At 41.9% G+C, this 21,452-nt stretch overlaps 1 protein-coding gene and 1 long non-coding RNA gene across 24 annotated transcripts in view; one reads left to right on the top strand and one right to left on the bottom strand.

Annotated features, from left to right (window-relative positions):
- Positions 1-21,452, bottom strand: part of LOC147243771 (uncharacterized) — a 136,190-nt gene that overhangs the window by 24,183 nt on the left and 90,555 nt on the right. The gene's annotated exons all lie outside the window — the stretch shown is intronic.
- The window catches only part of ntng2b (netrin g2b), a 75,310-nt gene continuing 64,149 nt past the window's right edge, over positions 10,292-21,452 (top strand). For 21 of the 23 annotated variants that reach the window (XM_086188193.1, XM_086188185.1, XM_086188188.1 and 18 more), the window contains exons 1-2: positions 10,295-10,632; positions 11,760-12,510. In XM_086188193.1, the coding sequence (XP_086044319.1) occupies positions 12,292-12,510 (219 nt within the window). In that variant the 5' untranslated portion in view covers positions 10,295-10,632; positions 11,760-12,291. Of the gene's footprint in view, positions 10,633-11,759; positions 12,511-21,452 lie in introns of all 23 variants that reach the window. The other 2 variants (XM_086188203.1, XM_086188194.1) reach the window with 2 other exon arrangements.

Below are 21,452 nucleotides of genomic sequence, written 5' to 3'. Positions count from 1 at the left end.
CCCTGCAAATACTGTGGTTGCTATGATACAAATCTCAATGTAGAGTACTTCACCTGGCCGTTGCTCAGGATAAAATAAAGGCTTAACAAAAAGAGAGAAAGAGAATTGGACCGCTCACTGTTGGGCTCCAAAAGACCAGCTTTTATTCTCACAAGATCCTCTTCATCTTCCATCCGTACATTTTCTAAACTGCTTATCTGTTAAGGGGTGTGGGGTGTGGGTGGGTTGGGGTGGCTGAAGTCTATCCCAGCTGACATTGTGCGAGAGGCGGGGTTCATCCTGGATGGGTCGCCAGTTCATCACAGGGCCATCAGGAGCTCAGTATCTTGCTCAAGGATACTTCAACTTGGTCACCGGAGGAAGAGTGAGGATCAAACCAGCGACCCTTCGGTTGCTCGATGGCCACTCTACCTCTGAGCCACGCCACCTCTGACTTCCTCATCCTGAAGATTGCAATGTTGCCTTGTTAGAATGAAAGTTGTTCACTGGGAGCATAACAGTGTGCAGAGAAATTCTCTTTTTTTTTCTCTTGTCTTGCAACAGTGTAGTTGCTTGCCCGGATATGTGTGCACATTTGTTTGTTTCTTTTTTAAATAAAGGCTAAACCACATAGGCAATGGGGGGGGGGGGGGGGGGGGGGCACAATGAATAAACTGATGATAAAAACAAAAGCAGGAAATGCACTCTAAAGTTTCCCTGTGATGCTTTTATTGAATCTTTTACTATAAGACAATACGGGTTGCTATCCTCTTTAATATTTTATATCATCTATTTAATCTTTATTCATTTTGAATGAAAATCATGCTGGAGCATCACTGGTCTTTTTTAACTCTTGCTTTTCATTGAGTCTTCAAACAGTCCTCATCAGCCATTGGTGACATTTATCTGCACAACCTCTGATTGGGCTGTAATGCCATCATAAAACCCAGGTAGACAGGCTACACTAATTTTTCCCTTGCCAGCCCGCAAATACACATCTGTCACCTGCTCGCTACAGTGCTGTTAAACTAGAGACACCGCAGCTGCATTTTATTTTTATACAGGCTACACAAAGCATGGCATGGTTATGCTAACAATACATGCTGAGTGAGCTGCAGTCAGGGCTGAAAGAGTGAACGCAGCCTCAAAATAAGTTTGAAAACAAACATTTACCCTGACAGGAGCACGACAGCTAGCAGCTCGCTAGCCATCTGGAGTCAAACATGACACATCAGGGGGAAAAAAACTGCACATACACACTAATTTGGGTGTAAAATTGCATCAGTCAGTTGAACAATTAGCTGACCCATTCACTGAAGCCATGAATGAGTGTGTGAGTGACTGCATCACCTGTGATGAAACTTACTGAGTGCAGAATGCTGGCGGTGGTGGTGAGTGCAGCTTTACATTGGTGAGGTGATACATGAGAGAACAGTGAGTGAGCAAATGAGTGAGTGAAGAGGAAGGAGGAAGGGAATGACTAATGGACTGATCCATTTATTCCTTCATTGAGGGTGAGTGAGATGTTGGGTTTGTTACTGTAACCTTCATTGGCGACAAGCTGTGAAGAGTGTGTGTGTGTGTGTGTGTGTGTGTGTGTGTGTGTGTGTGTGTGTGTGTGTGTGTGTGCGTGCGTGTGTCTGTGTGTGTATGCGTGTGCGTGTGAAAGGCACCTCCAGAGCTTCGCATCGATCACTGGATCACACGAGGACACTGAGGGGGTTCAGTCATGAACGAACTGCTGAGCAGAAAAGAAGCCACTACTCACAGCAACTTCACACACACACACACACACACACACACACACACACACACACACACACATACACAAAATGTAGCACAACTCACACATGCACTCACCTTTGGGCGCCCTGTGATGCTACATATACGCACACAAATGGTGTATAAACAATAGCTCTTTTGTATGCCCTATCTTTCCATTTCACTGTCTCACACAAACACACACACACACACACACACACACACACACACACATACACAACATCAGATTAGTGTTTCTGCAGCTGGCCCAGTGTGGGACAGGATACCAACTGGGCGCACTGCAGATGCTGTTAAATCTCAGAGTCGGCAGCTTTTCATCCCTCCTTCCAAAGTGAGTGATACAGTTCCCTTCTTAAACACAGCTTTCCCCACATCAGACCACCGAGGGGTAGAGTTGGATACAGAACCCGTGTACTTTAAATTGTACAGACCAAATTACATTGGTAATCCTATGAAGCAACTCATGTTGTATTGATCGCAACCAAATTTCAGTATCATAGAGCACATCTGGATGAGACAGTAAAGTACAAAGTCTGTTGGAGAAAGAGAAAAAGAGACTCGTCCAAATTATTTTGTTAAGAGTTAGTGTGACTTAAACAGGACTTCTAAAATAGATGTAAACCCTGTGGAAACACGTGGTCAAACACAAAATATACAGTAGCTAAAAGCTAAACACTGTAGGCTCACATCTTTGATTTCCTGAAAGCTCCCCGCAGGAGTAGTTTGAACTTAATTTTTAAAATTCACATGAAATTTGGTATTGTTCGAGATAAAGTGGATTCATAGTGGTTCACACATAAATATTATGGTCCACCTTGAATTGTTAAGTATTGGGAGGTTAAAAAAAAACAGGCAAAGAAACCCAAACAAAAAGTCATATCGAGGATATAAAGCTGAACTGTGCCATTAATAGACTTTTGTGGTTTGATTAGGTAAAATGTTTATTTGTGGTTTGAGGGAATGAGGTGAACTGTACAGTAGCTGCATTCCAGGGTCACTTCAAGGTTATTTCTCGTTTCCCTGGAGGGCAAACACCTGATGTAAGTGAAAAGAGCACCATCCCCAACGTGGGACCACTAACTAGGAGTTGCTAGGAGACCATTGTTGGTTTGTGGCTGTGTGTACATGTGTGTGCATGCTTGTGCTTGTCAGTACATGTGTGTGTGTGTGTGTGTGTGTGTGTGTGTGTGTGTGTGTGTGTAGTCACTGTCTGGAGGACCCATCTGTTTTGTTGAGCATCATAGGTTCATAATGACAGGTGTTCTGTAGTCTGAAGGCACATAAGAGAGTAGCTGGCCAAAATGGGAAACAAGCAGCATGAGGTGCCGAGAGAGGAAACAATCTGGACATCCAGAAATACATGAAAGAAGAGCGAATGTTGAAACACGCAGTTGAATTTCAATGTTTCTGTCAAAAAAAGTGGAAAACTCCATTTTCAGTCACCCTATTTAGCATTCATAGCACATAAATATTTCACGCATGCTTTAGAACACACTATTGCTGTTAAAAGACAATGAATGAGGATGTATAAAATATTTCCTATTATATTTTATCCACCCATATCACTATGTTTAGCTGCGACAACAACAAAAACCCTGCTGTACTGATCTTCACAAAACTTGGTGGAGTGGTGAAGCATAGACCAAGGAAGGACCCGTTAAATTTGGGGTTGGATCTGAATCAAAAGGTGAACAGAAAATTAAATATTTCACTTTCATGAACGTTTCAAGATAGGACACTGTAGTAAATGTTCGAAGGCTAAATAACAGAAAGTGTTAGATTTTTCTCAAAAGTGTCTTGTTTCGCTTGTTCTCATGGACACAAGTTTCCCTTTTCATGTATTATTTTTTGCTGTAATGTTGGTAAGTTTGTCTTCTTGTACACTTTCAAAGCAAAAATTCCCCACATGTGGACAGGAGTTTCTTTTAACCACTCCTTAGACTCCACCATCAATCAAGACATAGATTTTCAGGAGAAGGGCGACTGTATTTCACACATTTCTGACACCAGAGATAGATCCTTTACATTACCGAGTTCAGCAGTGTCTTCTGTCTCTCGGGGACAAACTAAAGTAATATCATCTACAGTCTTGTGTAATAAGCCAGTATGAGTGAGTCTTCTCAATCTGCGGAAACTAAGCAGTTAGCTTCAACAAGGCATCATCCAACTGCAGTTGGACCCTCTTCACTGACTCTAAAAAGTGACATTCTTTTTCCAACTCTTTCACTATGCTTTCATTCATTGTGTCTGTAAGCCATCATCCACTGTCATGGATGCAAACATGGATGCCTGCCACAACGTATATAAGGTCTCTATCTTGTATCAAGCACAAACCAGCTGAATGGAAATACTAAAACACATTTTACAACTCAATCAGGATGAAGCAACTTGTATCTGAAGCTAATTCTGCTGTCTTTGCTGCCATATTTCCAATGATGTCAGGTGTGTGTGTATGAGGGAGATTTGGGATGGATGGATCTTGCTTGAGTGTCTATGAGATTTTTCTCTCCTGGAGATTGGAGGTACAAATGATGGCAGCATTATAATCATATACAGTAACAACATAGCACATAGTTAAATGGTCCATACATTAAATTAAATAACACTATTAACACAATAACCCTTAACACTATTGGCTCACAACTACATCATAGTGATCACAGTTATATGTCTGAATTGTGTGTGTGTGTGTGTGTGTGTGTGTGCGTGAGAGAGAGAGTGAGAGAGCGAGAGAGAGAGAGAGAGAGAGAGGGAGAGCGCCATCTGCTCAAAGCAGTGACATACAGATATAAAGTATTTCTGATCATGCATAACTTGTTGGGGGCCTTCCCAAAGTTCCACACTGATTTATACGAGAGTTTGACTCCCGCACAAGTTGACTTCTGCGTCATCTTAACGCCAATACAGAGCCTGGGAGCAAAGAGGGTTTGAGAGAGAGAGAGAGTGAGAGAGAGAGAGAGAGAGAGCGAGAGAGCGAGAGAGAGAGAGAGAGAGAGAGAGATGAAGCCTGTCCGGAACCTTGTCCAAACTCTGCAGGCTGCCATGATGAAGGGTATTTTTTTTTTTTTTTTATCAAGGTCTGCCAGCTAGGCTACTCTGACACTTCAAACCTCTGCCAAAATACACTGAGAGAGAGAGTGAAAGAGAAAGATGCAGAGTGACAAAAACAGAGATCGGCGGAGAGGTTTGTCATCTGATTTTTGCCATGTACTGACACTCAACATTCCGCGCAACTTTTCAGATTCTGTGAGAGCTCACTGGGGAGCTCACCGATTCGCAGACCAGGTTTTTTTATATGAAGTGTTTAGCAAATTGCGGAAATTATATAATAATCACATACAGCCAGTTCAGAATTGCTGTAAATCAGATGATGTATATTTTCATGCACATATTTTGAGCACAGTGGGATCAAATGTTGCCGGGGATGAAAGCAGCAATACCCTGTTGTGCGACACAGTGTCGTGTGTACAAGTCTATTAGCCAGGATATTGTTACAGATGCTGTCTTTTAGGTTCAGTTCCACAACACAGTCGTTCATTCAGCATGGTTAAATGTTTCTGTCGAGTTTTTGATGCACACACACGGATAACTACAAACGTAAAATCATATATGACGCATAAAATATGCACTGCTGATTTCTGTTTGATATGCGGACATTACATCATAGAAGCTGCACAAAACGCAATCAGCTTCACTGCCCACACATGTAATCCTCATCCATTTGTGAAATAAAGGTGCGTGATCATATTAAGTCACATTTAAAGCACGGCTGACACTCTCACTGTGGCTGACACTCTCACTTCCGCTTTGAATCACTCACACAAGTGCACCTGGAGAGTGCAGACCTCGTCCAAAACCACAGGCCCGCTCTTCTAATATGAAAATCCACATCTGCAACCATTATGTCTTGAGCAATTGTGTACAGAAATACACCTGATTTTTTTTTTTTTTTTTTTTTGTCATTAAAAGGTTCATATAATATTTCCAAAAAGCTTAAATGTATTGCAAGTGTCAACTGATGCCCCTGGTGCACCACAAGCATCAAGTTTGAAATACCCACACCCCTGAACTGTAACTAAAAAAACAACCACTGTGGTCACACACTGTGTGTTTTAGTGTATTCTGAAACGTGTGTGTCAGATGCTTGTTACACATTTGGGTCTTTAAATTCATGAAAAAGCCAGAAACTGCCTTTGCAACTTGCGATGAAAAAGAAACCTGAAACTCCCTTCAGGGTTCCTGCTGATCTCTAAAAAGCCTTTAATGGTCTTTAGTCCCATTTTTGGAATTTAAGCTCATAAAAAGTGATATTTTCAATTATGATAGGTCTTCAAATTTTGAAGTGCACGTGATTTACATTTGATACAGCTCCCTGTTCACATTGTGCTCACCATTTATGGATGATAGGGCAAAAAGCGTGGCCTTGCTTTACTTCAAGTTAAGGAAAATACAGCTAAATGGAACAAAGAGTGTGTCAAAAGGTGGTTGAGTATAAATGGAGTAAACCTCATGAAACACAAATACTATGCAGCTGAAGCTGTTTTTGTTGTGTTCCTTCTTGTTGTGTTCCTAAATAATTTTCAATAGCATCTAGCTATCCTGCCATTGTTCTGGATGTGAAGTAAAACACCGTCTTTGGCTGATGCTCCACACTTCCAGCAAGTCTCATGAAAACTGTCCAGGGGTTTTTGCATATTCTTCTGACAGACAAGACAACAGCAGCAAAACTCCTTGGCAGGCTTGAAGGGGAAAAACAAAACAAACAAACAACAAAAAAAGGTTTGTTGCATTAGATCCTAAGTTGGGAAATCTGAGAGGAAGTCTGCTCTGGAAAGTTGGATAGGATACACATTCTTACTCTCCAGTTCTGAGAAATGCTATGTAGTTTTATCTTTAACTCAGAGGCAGAGTGACTATTTCAGCAAACCCCCTTTTTCTCTTTTGGAGTGCAGTGTCGATTAAAAGCCTGTGATATTCTATATCAAGAGCCAGTTATAGCAGCAAATGCCATATTTGTAATGCTCTATTGATCCCTGAGGGGGGAATTTGTCTTTCAGTCTTGCCCTGTTCACGGAGGTGTGGAAAGGGGGGGTCTTAAAAACACCTTAGCAGTAAAGAAATAAAGGGGGGAGGCTATCTCAAATATGGAAAAAGAGAGGGAAGGTCCCGCAAGGACAAACTATTGATCCTCTTCTGGGTGTACTGCCAGTGTTTCATACCGAGGTTCATAATTTCCTCCGAATCCTACATGTCCTATTCCCTCTTGCCCCTTCTCCTGGCCTCCCTTTTCTTCTCTTCCCCTGCAGTTTCACCAGACGAGTATGATAAAAATCCAAATGCCTGTTTGAATCCCAGTGTCATGGCTCATTATGAACTGATTAGACACAGCTGTTCCTTTGTTGCCGCTAAAAAAGCTCCCAGCATTCAATTTTGAGGAAAGCTCAAGTAACCATGAGTTACCACAGCGGGCAGACAAGCTTTTGTGGTGCCGAAAAATGATGCAGTCTGCAATTGCTTGTCGCCAGTTATAGTTGAAACCATATTAGTTGATTTTTTTTCTCCTTTTTTTCATTTTTAAGGATTTGATCCTCTGATGTCACACAATGGTCATGTTATGTTTCAAGTGGAGTACAGCCACAGCTGTGACAAGTTGTATTTGGCTGTGGAAGAATCACTGTGACAACATCAGGGTTATCTCAGACCACAGTGAAACTTTTTAACGTGTTACCTGCTGTAGTTGTTGAGTTTTACAATCAGTGCTTGTCAGTCAGGGAACGCTTTAAAAAACTGAGCTGCAGTTGAGGAACCACTGTTGAGGAAACTCAACAAGAAGCACATCAACATCAGAAATCATTTGTTCTCTGCTGTAGTGTTAAAGGCAAAACCATGGACTGAATAAAGAAATGGATGTAGTCTCTGGAAAGTGAAGCCAATGTGGCTGTATTATTTTTTTTTATGTCCAGTAGGGGGCACTTAATGTCCATCGTCCATCCATCATCATCTTCCGCTTATTCCTTACTAGTAAGGGTTGTGGGGGGGCTGGAGCCTATCCCAGCATCTACGGGCGAGAGGCAGGGTTCACCCTGGACAGGTCACCAGTCCATCACAGGGCCAACATACAGAGACGAACAACCATTCACACTCACATTCATACCTACGGTCAATTTAGAGTATCAATCAGCCTCGTCCCCAAATTGCATGTCTTTGGACGGTGGGAGGAAGCCGGAGTACCCGGAGAGAACCCACGCAGGCACAGGGAGAACATGCAGACTCCACACAGAAAGATCCCGCGCCCGAGCCAGGACTCGAACACGGAACCTCCTTGCTGTGAGGCCACAGTGCTGACCACTGCAACACTGTGCAGCCCGCACTTGATGTCATCGTACACAATTTCCTTTATTGTATATGTGTCTGACTTGCTTGTTTGAATGGAGTGTGTTGTTCTTTTTGTAAATGATGGTCCCAATACTCGTAAAATAGACAATAAAGTGAGGCGTGATTTCATTTTATGAAAATTGTCAGCATTTTTGTACCAATTCAGTTGTTCAGTTTTTTTTCTTTCTTTTTGGGATATTCTTTTTAGGGTCTGTTTTTTGCCAGATGGATTTAAAAGCAGGCAGCACGGTGGTGCAGTGGTCAGCACTGTCGCCTCACAGCAAGAGGGCACTGGGTTCGAGCCCTGGCTCCAGCACGGGATCTTTCTGTGTGGAGTCTCCATGTTCTCCCTGTTCCTGTGTGGGTTCTCTCTGGTACTCCAGCTTCCTCCCACAGTCCAAAGACATCAAGAGAGGACGAGGCTGATTGATACTCTAAATTGACCGTAGGTGTGACTGTGAGTGTGAATGGCTGTCTGTCTCTATGTGTTGGCCCTGTGATGGACTGGTGACCCGTCCAGGGTGAACCCCACCTCTCACCTGAAAGCTGCTGGAATAGGCTCCACCCCCCACGACCCTTAATAGAATAAGCATTAGAAAATGAATGGATGGATTCCACAGCAGAATTACTGGTTAAGTATAAAAAAGTAAACAGATGCATTATACAAAACTGCCCAATTTAAAGTTTTGTGTTGATTCTATATATTCATTATTCACATATCAACACCTTATAAAGCAGAAGAGTAATGTCTATCTGTCACAAATAGACTGAACAATGTTTATATATATATATATATATATATATATATATATATATATATACAGTATATATGACAAGATTGCAGTATTTGTGAAAAGTCTTAATTGGCTGATACATTGACTGTGCTCCATGCAAGCCAAACGTCCTATCACAGGTAGGACGTTAGACCAAACATACATGGATAGTACAACTTTCCTTTATAGTCCCTTGCTGGGCGATTAAATATGCTACCAATGATCAGTAAATATTCACTGTATTAGTGCCTGATTCAGAGTTATTTACCCTGGATTACTTGGCTGAGTCATGCTCAGAACAGACCTCCGTTTTTCTCCAGTTCCAGGTTTTACTAAACAAAGTTACCAGGGTAATTTAATAAACCTGCTTCTTGGAAAAGAACCTGGTTCTAAATATAAAGCACTTTCCTGGAAAGTAATTCATAGTTGAAAGTGGTCAAAGCAGTGTGTGATACATGGCTTTTATAATAATAATAATAACAATAAAATGATAGATGGATTGATGTACAGGAGTCGGGGATGAATTGACTGCAGAGTAACAATTATAATGATCTTTAATTAAATAATCCTTAATAAACAGAGGTGGATGCACATGTTCAAAACTTTTACAGGCTGTGATTGACAATTTATTTTTAATAAACTCTGATGATGCGTTTGTACACATACTGAGCAAGTTTAAAACTGTTCAGGTGTGTCAAACTGCTCTAAAGACAGAAAGCTAAATATCTTTTAAAGTGACACATTTGGACAGTTTTATGAATGCATAAATGAAAATTTATTTGGCTATGCAGCACCACTCTCCTGCAGGATGTTTGTGCTGACCTGAGATCTGAACTTTATATTTGAACATCAGATGCACCAGCCAAAGAAACTACAGTAAAAACTTGAAATATTTATGATATTTTGGAAATTGCTTTAAGATAAGGTCACATTATAGAGGTATGAAGGCTGTAAATTCCCTATCCTGTGACCACTGTAACAAAAGAGGGTCGTAGGTTTTCATGACACATCTGGGCAGATTAAAGCGGGAGAACAGGAACATCGGGGCTCCTCTTCTACCCCCGCTGGTCCTTTAAACCGAGCGGGGTGCAGATCGAGACGTCGTGGGGAACCGTTCGGAGCGGAGAGGGGAAGTTGCACCGCCCCGGTTCAGGCAGCAGGGCTGGAGCAGATAAAAGCTCAGATAGTGATTGAAACTGATGGTAAAAGGATTTAGTCTGGGCATTAAGAGAGAGAGAGAGAGAGAGAGAGAGAGAGAGAGAGAGAGAGAGAGAGAGAGAGAGAGAGAGAGAGATTTTCCATAAAGCCCTTTACTCTCTCTTTCTCTCTGCCCTTGAGCATCCCATGTAAACCCGAGCTTGTAAAGTGGGGAGAGGAGGAGGAGAGGGGTAGAGGAAGAGGGGCGGGCACAAGCCTTTCTTCAAAGTCAATATTTTATACTTTTGATACTCCTTGACGCCGGATTCCACTCCTCTTTTACCGGCCGTTTCCAGATCTAGGACACTGATCCACCGTGCGCAGCCGTCCACGGGGCGATAAAAAAGTATCCAGCAGAAGGCAAAAACAAACAGCGAGCCGGACGGGGAGGCAGATAACGGGATACAGAGAAAGAAGGGACGGAGTACAGTGGATGATCGGGGGCGATCTTTGTACCCAAAGAGGGAGAGTTGGACGCACCAACGCCGCGCAAAGTGCTGGCCGGGCTCACGGATGCAGGTTACTAGTAAGTGATGATAGAACATCGTTGCATTTGTCTGAAGCTCTTTGAAGTCCGGGTGCTGCTACTGCTGCTGCTGCGACTCCCATCCGGACCACTTCAGTGCCATCAGGAGACTTTCATGCACAATTTAATACAAATGTGTGTGTTCTTTTTTTTAATACACATATATGAAGTGCGTGAGCGGTGGTGGTCGGTGGGATGCACTGACACACCCCTACAAGACTGTCAGTGCCGGGAAATACGTAGCTTGTCACTTCAAACTGAACTCAAGTCCACAGGGCTGTGTGGGACCTGCATGCTGTCAGTGTGGGATGACACTCGGATTATGATCAATGGGTGCACGCTGCAAAAAATGCTATGCCAAAATGTTTTTAAATCAAGTGAATAAATCGGGCACTTCTCATATAATTAGGTGTTATTTAATACATTGCGACGAGGTTAGACCGAAAAATAAATGACTGAAAGTCATAACTAAAAATATACCAGCATATATATATATATTTTTTTTTAATTTGTGTGTTCTGTCGTTCTTTTCTGCACATTTAAACACATTCTTCGGAAACTTGTGACCTACTAAAGTCTTTTTTTTTTTCAGATGCAGTATTTTACTTTCAATCCCAAGCCATCGATAGCACTGTTAGGGGAATTACAAGTCCATGCGCACCGGCAGCATGTGTTTTTACGCGCAAGATTATCCACACCGTGCAGCAAATTTCGTGCTTTTTAAAAAATGCTATTTCCATCTGAAATGTAGCAGAATGCACCACAGGTTAGAAGAGAATTCAAGCAAACTTTCCTTTCTTGCAACTGTGCAAAACATCCAACCAAAAGTTCTCCTCAAAGTCTGACTATGATATGTCCCCCACTTTTCTTGATAACCCTCTGCAATTTAGTGCAGGATAATTTAACACAACAAAATAAGAATGCAAGCCACATTTCAAAGACTTACATTAAAGGTTTATTTATAGAAATGCCTTGCAGCATGAAGTGGAGTTCTGAACGCAATAACATGGAGAAAAAGGCAGACATATCCTTGTATTTACAGTAAGATTAAAGACAAGATTAATTCATGCTGATATTTTAATCATCAAACTAATACCCTCTGAAATGTGTCCTCATTTCCCCTCTAGGACAATCAGAGGAGCTTGGACGGAGCAAAACGGATGGATATACCTGAAGGCACAAGAGCTTCTCCTTCATCCTCTCCAGCCGACTTCACTGCCTCCCAGCAGGACAGCGCTCCCTGAGACATGGATCTGTGTTAACATCCCAACCCAACTCCCTGCAACACTATGGTGAAAGTGCATGCCGAGATTTATCTCTGTAAAGTTATACGCCTCTCCATCCACCGCCCATCTTTCTCAGGAAGTCAGCTGTCAAAACAAGAACGTGTCCCTCTCTCAGATTTCTGGGGGCCGTCAATATTTGTGAAGAGACCCTGAGCAGTTGTAGAGTGTTCTCCTGTCATTAAGGGAGTTCAGAAGCCTGGAGGTGAGTTGCATCAGTTTACCTGCACCTCTTCATTCACAGTACAGCAGTATGGTGGGAAGGATGTCCACCATTTCCTTATGATCACCGCTCCATGCACTTCATCTGTCCTCTGAGCTCCGTGGCCCCCTCACCCTGTGCCAGACCCCACTCCAAACACCCCCCCAGCCTGCCATGCTCCTTCAGGCCGTGTTGCTGGTGCTGCTGCATTGCTTGGCCTCGACTCTGGGCCAGTATGAACTGTGCAAGTCCCTGGTGAGCACGGATGAAGGGTCAGTGTGGGAGCATTACGCCTGTCAGCCAAAACCAGCATCCATGAAAGACTACATGAGGATCAAGGTGGATCCACCTGGAATCACATGTGGAAACCCTCCTGAGAGGTTCTGCACCCTGGTGAGTTCATGGTGGACTTGTCTGTCAGCTCTTATGTTTTACTCACGACTTCTACACTTCACGAAAAAGCTACACGTGTAAAAGTTTTTAAAAACACACCAGGAAGATCCTGGGTTGATGCATTGAAGCTAAAACATGACAACATGGAAAGTAATGACATGCAGGAAAAGTGATCTCATTAAAGTGAGAGCAGGATTCACACCGTAGAAGCTGCAGGGATCTGAAAGGGATGACATAAGTGCAATGACTCGGCATGGACTGACCTCCCTCAGAGAGATCGGGAGGTGTTGTTTGCATCAGTATTGGCTTGGCAGCCTGATCCGGTTTGATTCCGCAGGACTTCACATTTCCTCTGGTAAAATGCATATAGAGGGACCTTTTTTTGTTCCAAGGACACTGAAGGGTGAGCTGGAGGAAAACTCGTTAAAACGTCTGCTACAGCAATATTTAACACACTTTAGCCTGCAGGCTAGTTCCATTCCTGGCTAATGTAGGTATAATAATTTTTAAATAAGGGTTATAAAATCATTGTAAAGCCTGAGAAGACTGCAATTAAGCTTCTCCCTTCCTCTTCAGTACAAAGTTTAGACTTGACTCACTGTGTGTGTGAGATCGCCCTGCAGCCGAGCGTCCACTCGCTAAGCTGGCCGGCATGGAAGGTGTCAGACCTGTCTCATCGTCCATGAGTCAAAAGTCTTTGAAAAGTGTTTCTGTGTCTACATCACATTACACAATCAGGCCATGCTGTTAATTTTAATTTGACAGATTTTACAAACAACCCCTCAGACTCCCTTCCTTCCTCTCAGCAAGACTAATAACAGTTGTTGGGGTCATTTGACAGGACCAGGAAAGGATATAATGCTTGTCGGATACCAAATGGTCAATGATTTGTTTAATGCAGAAGTAGCGGAAACCACTGCTGTCTTCAAAAAGCTTCTCCGATGACTTCTCTTAAGAGGAGGAGGCAAGGAAAATAGGAGGGTGGAGAAAGATGTTCGCTGCCATAACTTATTGACGTCTGCCCCCTAATGGCTCTGGCCTGGAAACTTCTATAACTATGTTTCTGAGTGAGCAATGATGAAATATTGATGGGCTCCTTAATGGGATTCCTTACAAGGGCTGGCCCTTCCATCCAAAGGATCCAGAGTATGCTGCTGGACAGATGAGAGAGAACAAAAGAGAGGGATAGAGGGCAGGACAGGAAGAAGACTGGTCTTAGTCAGCGTATTTACACCGGACGGGGTCTTTATTGTGGAGACGTCTGGTTTTTCTCAGGTCATCTGTGACCATGGGGGGATTGGACCAGGTCCTATGGTGCACTTGTAGGGGATTTAGAGACTGGAAAAGCTTTGGGATCAAAGTTAGACGGCAGGATTCAGAGTGATTACGACATGAGAAAGCAAATTAGGTTTAATTATGTGGTTACGTAACAATTTGATTGATTTCCGGTAACATTAAATGTCCAGTTGGGCCAAAAAGAGCTTTTACATATGATTGAGTATTGGAAAGGACTTTGTGATATGACACACATCGTGATATAATTTGCTATACGATGTGATATGATAAATATTGAGATACTCTGCATAAAATATTGAAAATTTCAAAACAGACTTGAAAATACAACATATCGTACCACCTGAGTTGTCTAATAACATGTACATCACATTATATCGATGATTTAGTGGACAAAAGAATATCTCTGAACATACATGGGTCACAGTAGAATTTTATCATTACATACAGTGATATATTTCAGTACTCTGGATTGGGATATCGCTAAAATATGGTGGAAAAAATTTGCTGTATGGTATTATCACACAGCTCTACATTTACAGCTTGTACCAAACCACTTTATATGCATTTTTGCCTCACAAAAAAAAATCTAACTCTGATTGCATTTTGGGTTTCAAACCACTGAGCACCTCCGTATTATCTGTTTTCAAATGATGAATTAATCTATACACTTCAGTTGGGAATCAAGGCCATTATATCCCCTCTCGTTTCTTTTGGATGCACCATCTGGGCATAGGTTGAGGGTTATTGGTATACAGATAATTTATTTTCAGGGAAACAGCATTTTTTTTTTTTTTTACTCATCTTGTTGCCCCAGGATTTGGCAGCTTTACAGAAAGCCGTGTTTCTGATCTAATTGGTGTACATTTACATTCACTCATTCAGCAATCCCACTAGTCAAGGGAAAGTCAGGGCACTGAAAAAATAGACTGCATCCCCCCATGAGCAGAGCTGCTCATCCTTAATAAGACTTGAAACATACTGCGGAAGATGCAAAATAATTTCTCCTCTTCTCTCTCCCGATGAGTGCTACAGTATGTTCCTAAAAACTATTGAAGAATTCACTTTTGGGGTTTTGATTTTTATACTCTTGCTTTCCCTGCTTGCATTGGTTTACAGTAGTTTTTGGTCACTGCATCTCCACAGGGAGGCATTTTTTCTACTCTATTTATCTCTCATTCTCCCTGGGAATGTAGAATCCTTTCTCCTCAGCCAAACAGGCCAGTATGTTGGCTTCTTTCAACATGACGGGCTTCCAGCACTTTGACAAAGACGCTACTGTCACTAGTGCTGTGTTACGAGCTTCACTAGTTTCTTTGTAGTTTCTCTGTATGATAGCTACAACAGAGTCTTCGCTTGCAGTTGAGGATAGAGTGAGGAGGTTTTGGGGGGGGGTAGTCTGTTACAGAGGGGGGGATAGTTAATGATGAGGGAGAGGTGAGGAAGATCCAAGCTTAGCTAAGCAGAAAGATGAAATCAAACCACAGATCTACAGTCGTACACACTGTGTCAATACAAATTGCAGCATTCAAAGAGGTCTTGCTGAGCAGTTGTTTGTTATTTAATTTTTGGGGAATTTAACCCAAACCATCAATCAACCATCTCCCTCAGGTCTGCCAACAGAGAGCAGCCATCTGTAAATGGGATGCCTGTGTGTAGGAATGTACAGTGACATTAACAGGGCCCCGGTGTTTGTGAAACATGAGTTGGCCACAGCACGTGGTGATATGTCTAAGAAAGAAAACAAAAAACAAAAAAAACCACACCCCTTCCTGTTCCACACAACACGTTTGCCTGTTTTAGAAGGCAGAAATCAGCCAGCTCTAAAAATAGACATGAGAAAAGAGAGAAGCTGCGCAGCAGCGGAAGGGGAGCATGCAGGAAGGGGCGGAATATGGCAGCTGGTAGTGTGGATCAGTGCTTCCCAGACTGGGCCTAAGGCCATACTTCATAGTCCCTGCCCAGTGTTGCGCTGCCAGGCACGGCTGGCCTGCCCTACCCAGCAGTGGGCCATCAAGGCCAGGCAAAAGGGCTGCACGCACCCAGCAGTGGGCCATCCCTGGTGCACCTCTTCAGGGTGAAAAAATAGCCCAGGTGGCCAGTGTCCTAATAATGCAGGCTTAGAGGTGAATTTGGGAACATCACGAGCAGTTCTGACAGGCATAATTAACGAAGGGAACAGAGAGAATGAAACAGAGAGTGACTGAATGAATACGAGCGGTGGAAGCAGGTTGTAGTGATGTAATGGCATGGCTTGCTTCCCCATTAGTATACAGTTGAAAGCGATCAGAGAGCGTTTAGATGTGCTGGCAGAACAGGAGGATAGTTATAAGTGAGATTTATCCCTGACTGAGGTGACACTAAGAGGGATTGGACGCTAGGGCTTAGACACCTCGAGGTGAACTTAACAAACCACTTTGTCTCACCAATCAGGATCTCAAGACTGAAGGCTGTTTGGACAGTACAGACCATACAAGTAGAAGGAGCAAATGAAGACACTCAGAATGTGTTTGGTGGGTGGGAGTATGATTTAAACCACTTTGGGGGGGCACACATCAGACTTAAGACCATTTGATTGGGGGTGGCAGGTGCTTTTGGGGATAAAAGCTGTGCGCCCAATGGGTAAAATCCTGATTTTTGGGTCACTGCTTAAGTTAAGAGTTAGCGTTGGGCAAGTAGGGTTTAGATTAGTCCTCAGGAGATGAATTAAGATACCCCAAAAAAGTGACTTGAGTAAATATTGCTCTCGACATAGGAGACATTCAGACAATACACGCGAAGAGAAATGTGGACTAGAGCAAGACCACTGTTACAAAGCGACAAGGATCATGTCTTAAGCTTTCAAAACAAACTAACAGATACACTAACAAAGAAATAGCATGTTTGCTAGATAGCTATGTTTTCTGTGTTGTTTCAGCTGAACATTAACAATTTAGTGATGTTTTAAGACCTTTGTAGCCTGTTGCCAGTGAATAATAAAACACACACACACACACATATATATACAAACATATATACGCATATATACATATATACACACACACACACATATACATACATATACATATGTACATATACATATATACACACACACACACACACACACACATATATATACATATACACACTAACATATATACACATATATACACATACATATATGTATATATGTATAAATTCCAATGTTTTTGAGACATACAAGTAATGTATAAAAGAAATTAAATAACAGACCAGTTATCATTGTTGCCCTGGTTACTGAGACTGTTATGGCACTGTTTAAAAATGTCTTTGTCAGCTTGCAGTCCAAGTCTGCAATGATATTCATATAATACAGAGGCCTATAAGTTCAAATAACCTGGATGTATATTAGCGAGTATTTTATTTCCCCTCACTCTGGTATGAGTTGATTTTAGCTCTATTTCGTGTTACTCCAGGAGATTTGTTGTATGAGTTGGACAGGGATTTATTTCCACAAATTAATGTATTGTTCAGCCATCCATCATAGTGGTCTCTTTGGTCTACCAGCTCATCCTAACTCCCCAGTTTACCCATTTCTTGCTTTTTTCAAAATATACCAATTTATTTTGGTTGCCAGCACTGTCCATATCTATAATCTGTTGTTTTACCCATAGTGTTTTGATGTACATCTAACTGGACTCTTTAATTTATTTTATTCATGTTTGGATTAGCTGAGATGAAAATAGAAATTGCAAAAAAGTACAAATTGGTGCATAAAAATTCACCAGAATGCAGGAAATGTGTCTTGTATTTTTCCACGTTGAAGGTGGGGACACTGTCTCTGACCAAATTATCAGAAGTCAGTGTTGCTTTTTGGATGATGTTGACACCAGCTTTTGAAAAGAAAGAGGAATTTGATATCTCTACTTCTGATGCATCACGTTTTATCCTGTTGTTTACATTGCAAATTCAGTGTTATAAACAGATCAGGCTCTGCTACATTGGTGAAGGAGTGCTTTCAAGAACCACAAAATAGAAGAAAGTACAAAGATCTGACCCACTTAATAGTTGTCTCCAAGCATAAAAACATAATCTTCATTTCCTTTGTGATTGGTTTAGATTTAATAAAACATCAATAAGATATTGTGACATTTACCTGAATCCACCTCATCAGTGTACTTCAGGGGGAAAAAGAGAGTGTCTCCCTGACATTTTGTTCTTTCAGAGCACTGTATCTCTCATTAGTATTGCCAGAATTCTAAGATAAGCTCATCATATCACGCGTCCTGGTCTGACTGCGGTGATCTGAGCAGGACGAGGCCCCGCTGCTGCTTCGGAACAGCGCGGCGTACTTCTTTCTCTCCTCCTCCAGCGCTATCACACACGCTCTCAAACATTTACTTAACAACACATGAACAACATTTACATAAACAACACCGACCCACGCAAACACACATTTAAGACACTTGCAGACAGCAAGGAAATAACAGTTTCAGGTAATTAAAGTAAAAGTATCTGATAGTGTTTCACATTTTAATGCAGTCTCACAGATCCGCTTCAAGATAGAGAGGCTTCAGTTTGATGGAAAAACATCAAACAAACAAAGAGATTAATGTCATAAGTGAAAAAGCAATTTCCTCTTCTTCTTTGTGGCCTTTTTAATGGGAGGGTCATTTCATTTGATGCTTCTCCAAAACAAAATAAATTTTGTTGTCTGTCCCTTTATTCCCCTTGCTAGCAATATACCTTAGAAACTTCAGTAAGTGGGGGAGGATATTTTGCGGAAGAGACATGTTCATAAAAGGGAGGGAAGGGCATGCTCGCCGCTTGATTTCTCTGTACATGCATTTGCTTTACTGCGTTGTTGAGCGCCTTCACTCAGTTGTAGAGTGAGATGAACTATTAATGAGTGTTTAGAATCACATCACCATCCTGCAAGTGAAAACAAGGAAGTCACTCATCACTGGGGCATCATGGCGGCTGTTGTTGTGGAGACAGGATCCCAGCGAGGATAATTGCTGGAGGGGCTTAGCAGTGTGGGCCACCTGCCGCAGCAGTTGGCCGGGATCTATGTGCATGTGTGTGTGTGTGTCTGCGGGTGTGTGTATCCTGGCATAGATATACTGGGCCGACTGGCAGAGTGGGATATGGAGGACAGGGCACACAAGGGGCTTAAACACAACTTTGCCTCTCTCATTGAAGATAAAAAATCTTCCAGCCTGTATTAGTGTACATATCACCTCCTCTGCAGCTAATCCGAAAGGGCTAGCAGAGGTCGCAGCAACTGAAAAAAGTAATAAAAAAAAAAAAAAGTACAAAAAGATGTACAAATTATAATAATGATTCTTCCTCAGCTTGATGGAGCCACGTACATCCGAGCAAACCCTATCACACACACTCAAGGAGCCAACCTATATAAGTTTGTGCCGTATCTGGGACAGTTGACAAGTGAGATCATTTTCAATAGGATTTGTAGGTTGAGGGTCATCCCTTGAACAACAGCCTACTAATCCAGTGTGTGTAAATGTGTGTCCGAGCAAAGGTCTAACAGAGGGCACAAAAGCAGCAGGGCCACTTCTGAGCAGCTTTCAGCTCCAAGTAACAATTCCCACTCTGACTTTAACAGGAAGCCCCTCCATCTAAATAATTAGCGATTCTGGTTGCAGCCGTTTATGGACATTGCAGATTATCATCTTAAGTGTGTTTGCGCTGACATAGATCTCTGTCTGAGTCACTGCGAGGGAGGTAATTGGGTTATCAGATAGAGAACAGTGTTGCTGTGTCGTTCCAGTGAGGAGAGAGATGGATTATCTGCAGTTTTTGGTATCAAGATACTGCAGCATTATGATCCTGTACAGTATCTTCACTGCCGTACAGCTTCCCTCAGCAGCAGCTCAGCGTTTGCTTATGTTCGGAGTTTTCTCACTCTGCGTTGTCACCATAAATCACATGATTTATAATCTCAGCCTCGAAAGATTGTAACTTTTGCTTTTGTTATGAGACCACTGGAGTGGGTTTGAGTGATGGCTCACTTTCCAGCGGGTAAAGTCCAGTGACTATTCCAATGGCAGAACCGTGGTACTGTATATACGATGCTGCTTCAACGCAGGGACGACGCATGATCTGCACTTCCAGAGAACAGTGATATAATGCAGTATTACTTTCATGTTAGAGTTTACATCACAGGGAAGCTGCAGTTTGAAGCGATACAGCACCCAAAATCTATTGAAATATCAGCTTCTATGAGCTGTAGAATGTTTGGTCAGCTCAAATTCATGTCAGTAACAACGGACTCCAGCAGTTATCACAGTGGAAATATGAATCAAACGTCTCAAGTCACTCCTGCCGCATAATCCACCTCTCCACTCTCCATCTGTATGCTCTGTATACTTTTCAAGCAAAATGTGGCGAAATGCACAATTTGCATCTCAATGCTCACGACTCTGTCAAGCTCGTTAGCAGGCGTGTGCGTTGGTTTGTGCGCGATAAAGCCTCCTGCTGACTGTCATCAAGGACGAATTTTAACAATACTCAGTCAACAGGGGAGGAAAGTTTCATACTTACAAAGAATATCGCTTTAAAGTCATTATCTTATTTAATTCTGATGTAAATAAACTAAAGAACGTTAAAAACTCTGGAGAGAAATCAGACTAATGCCTCAGATTCTTCATGTTAAACTGACCCATTGTTGCCTCCTGAGGAACTCTGTGGTATTACAAGGTGAGACGAAACCCCTGTTACCTTGAAGAAAATGAAATGATCCCCTTTACCTTCAAAAACTCATAACACACACCCTGACAGAAACACCCCTGACCTAAATTTGTGACCATGCCAGATTAATAAAGTTTATTTTTTTTAAACCAACATGCCTTGGAGTTTTTTTTTTCCAGTTTTATTCATTTGGTTGAAGTTCAAAGTTTTCATGCTTTGCTGAGGGAATTTCAGTCGCTGTATCATAGATACGAGTCTGCAGGTGAACTGTTTTCCCTCTTGCTTCTGTTTGTCATTTGTTCTTGCTCATACCTTATTTAGATATTTTGAAACACTCAAATATTAAACATTTCCGTAGTTGCTGTCAACATAATTACCATAACTCTTAAAAAAAAAGGAGAAGAGAGGATTCCAGGACAAGCTGGTTATACTTTTGAAAAGAACAATTACACCGTAATTGTAAAATAGGATAAAAAGATCATTTGAAGAAGGAATAAATGAGAAAGGGGAGGTGGAAGGAAAAAAAAGAAAAGACAGACATTCACTGCTCTCTATCAAGAGCGTGTTAAGCAGGAGACAGTAACATTCAGAAAGAATATTGGATTCCCGATAGCTGGAAGGATAACATCAGCTATAAAATCGAATCACACTCTGCAAGTGTAGAAGACAGGAGGGAACGTTTGCCAAACTAAATATAGTGTGTATATCATGTTACTGTGTACAGTTGTTTATTTTTAGAAAAACAACTGAATCAGCTAATTCTGAACAAACACAAAAATGTGTTTAAAAATGGATAGTGGTGACAAATAATATAAATGATGATGCCCCCCTTGATACAATGAATGACTGTAACTCAATATTAGAGATATTAATAAGCACGTCTCTGTCTAATTAGTACATCCTGGGGGCTTGATGATCCATGAATGTGATACGATCGCATCAGCACCAGAGCTGAATTTTGCACAAATTATGCACCATGA

The sequence above is a fragment of the Aulostomus chinensis genome, chromosome 19 (genome assembly GCF_037954235.1).
Source record: "Aulostomus chinensis isolate RoL2024-O1b breed Wild chromosome 19, RoL_Achi_v1.0, whole genome shotgun sequence".
NCBI classification, from domain to species: domain Eukaryota; kingdom Metazoa; phylum Chordata; class Actinopteri; order Syngnathiformes; family Aulostomidae; genus Aulostomus; species Aulostomus chinensis.
The sequence above is the reverse complement of the archived record's forward strand: the minus strand, read 5'-3'. Positions and strand labels throughout refer to the sequence as shown.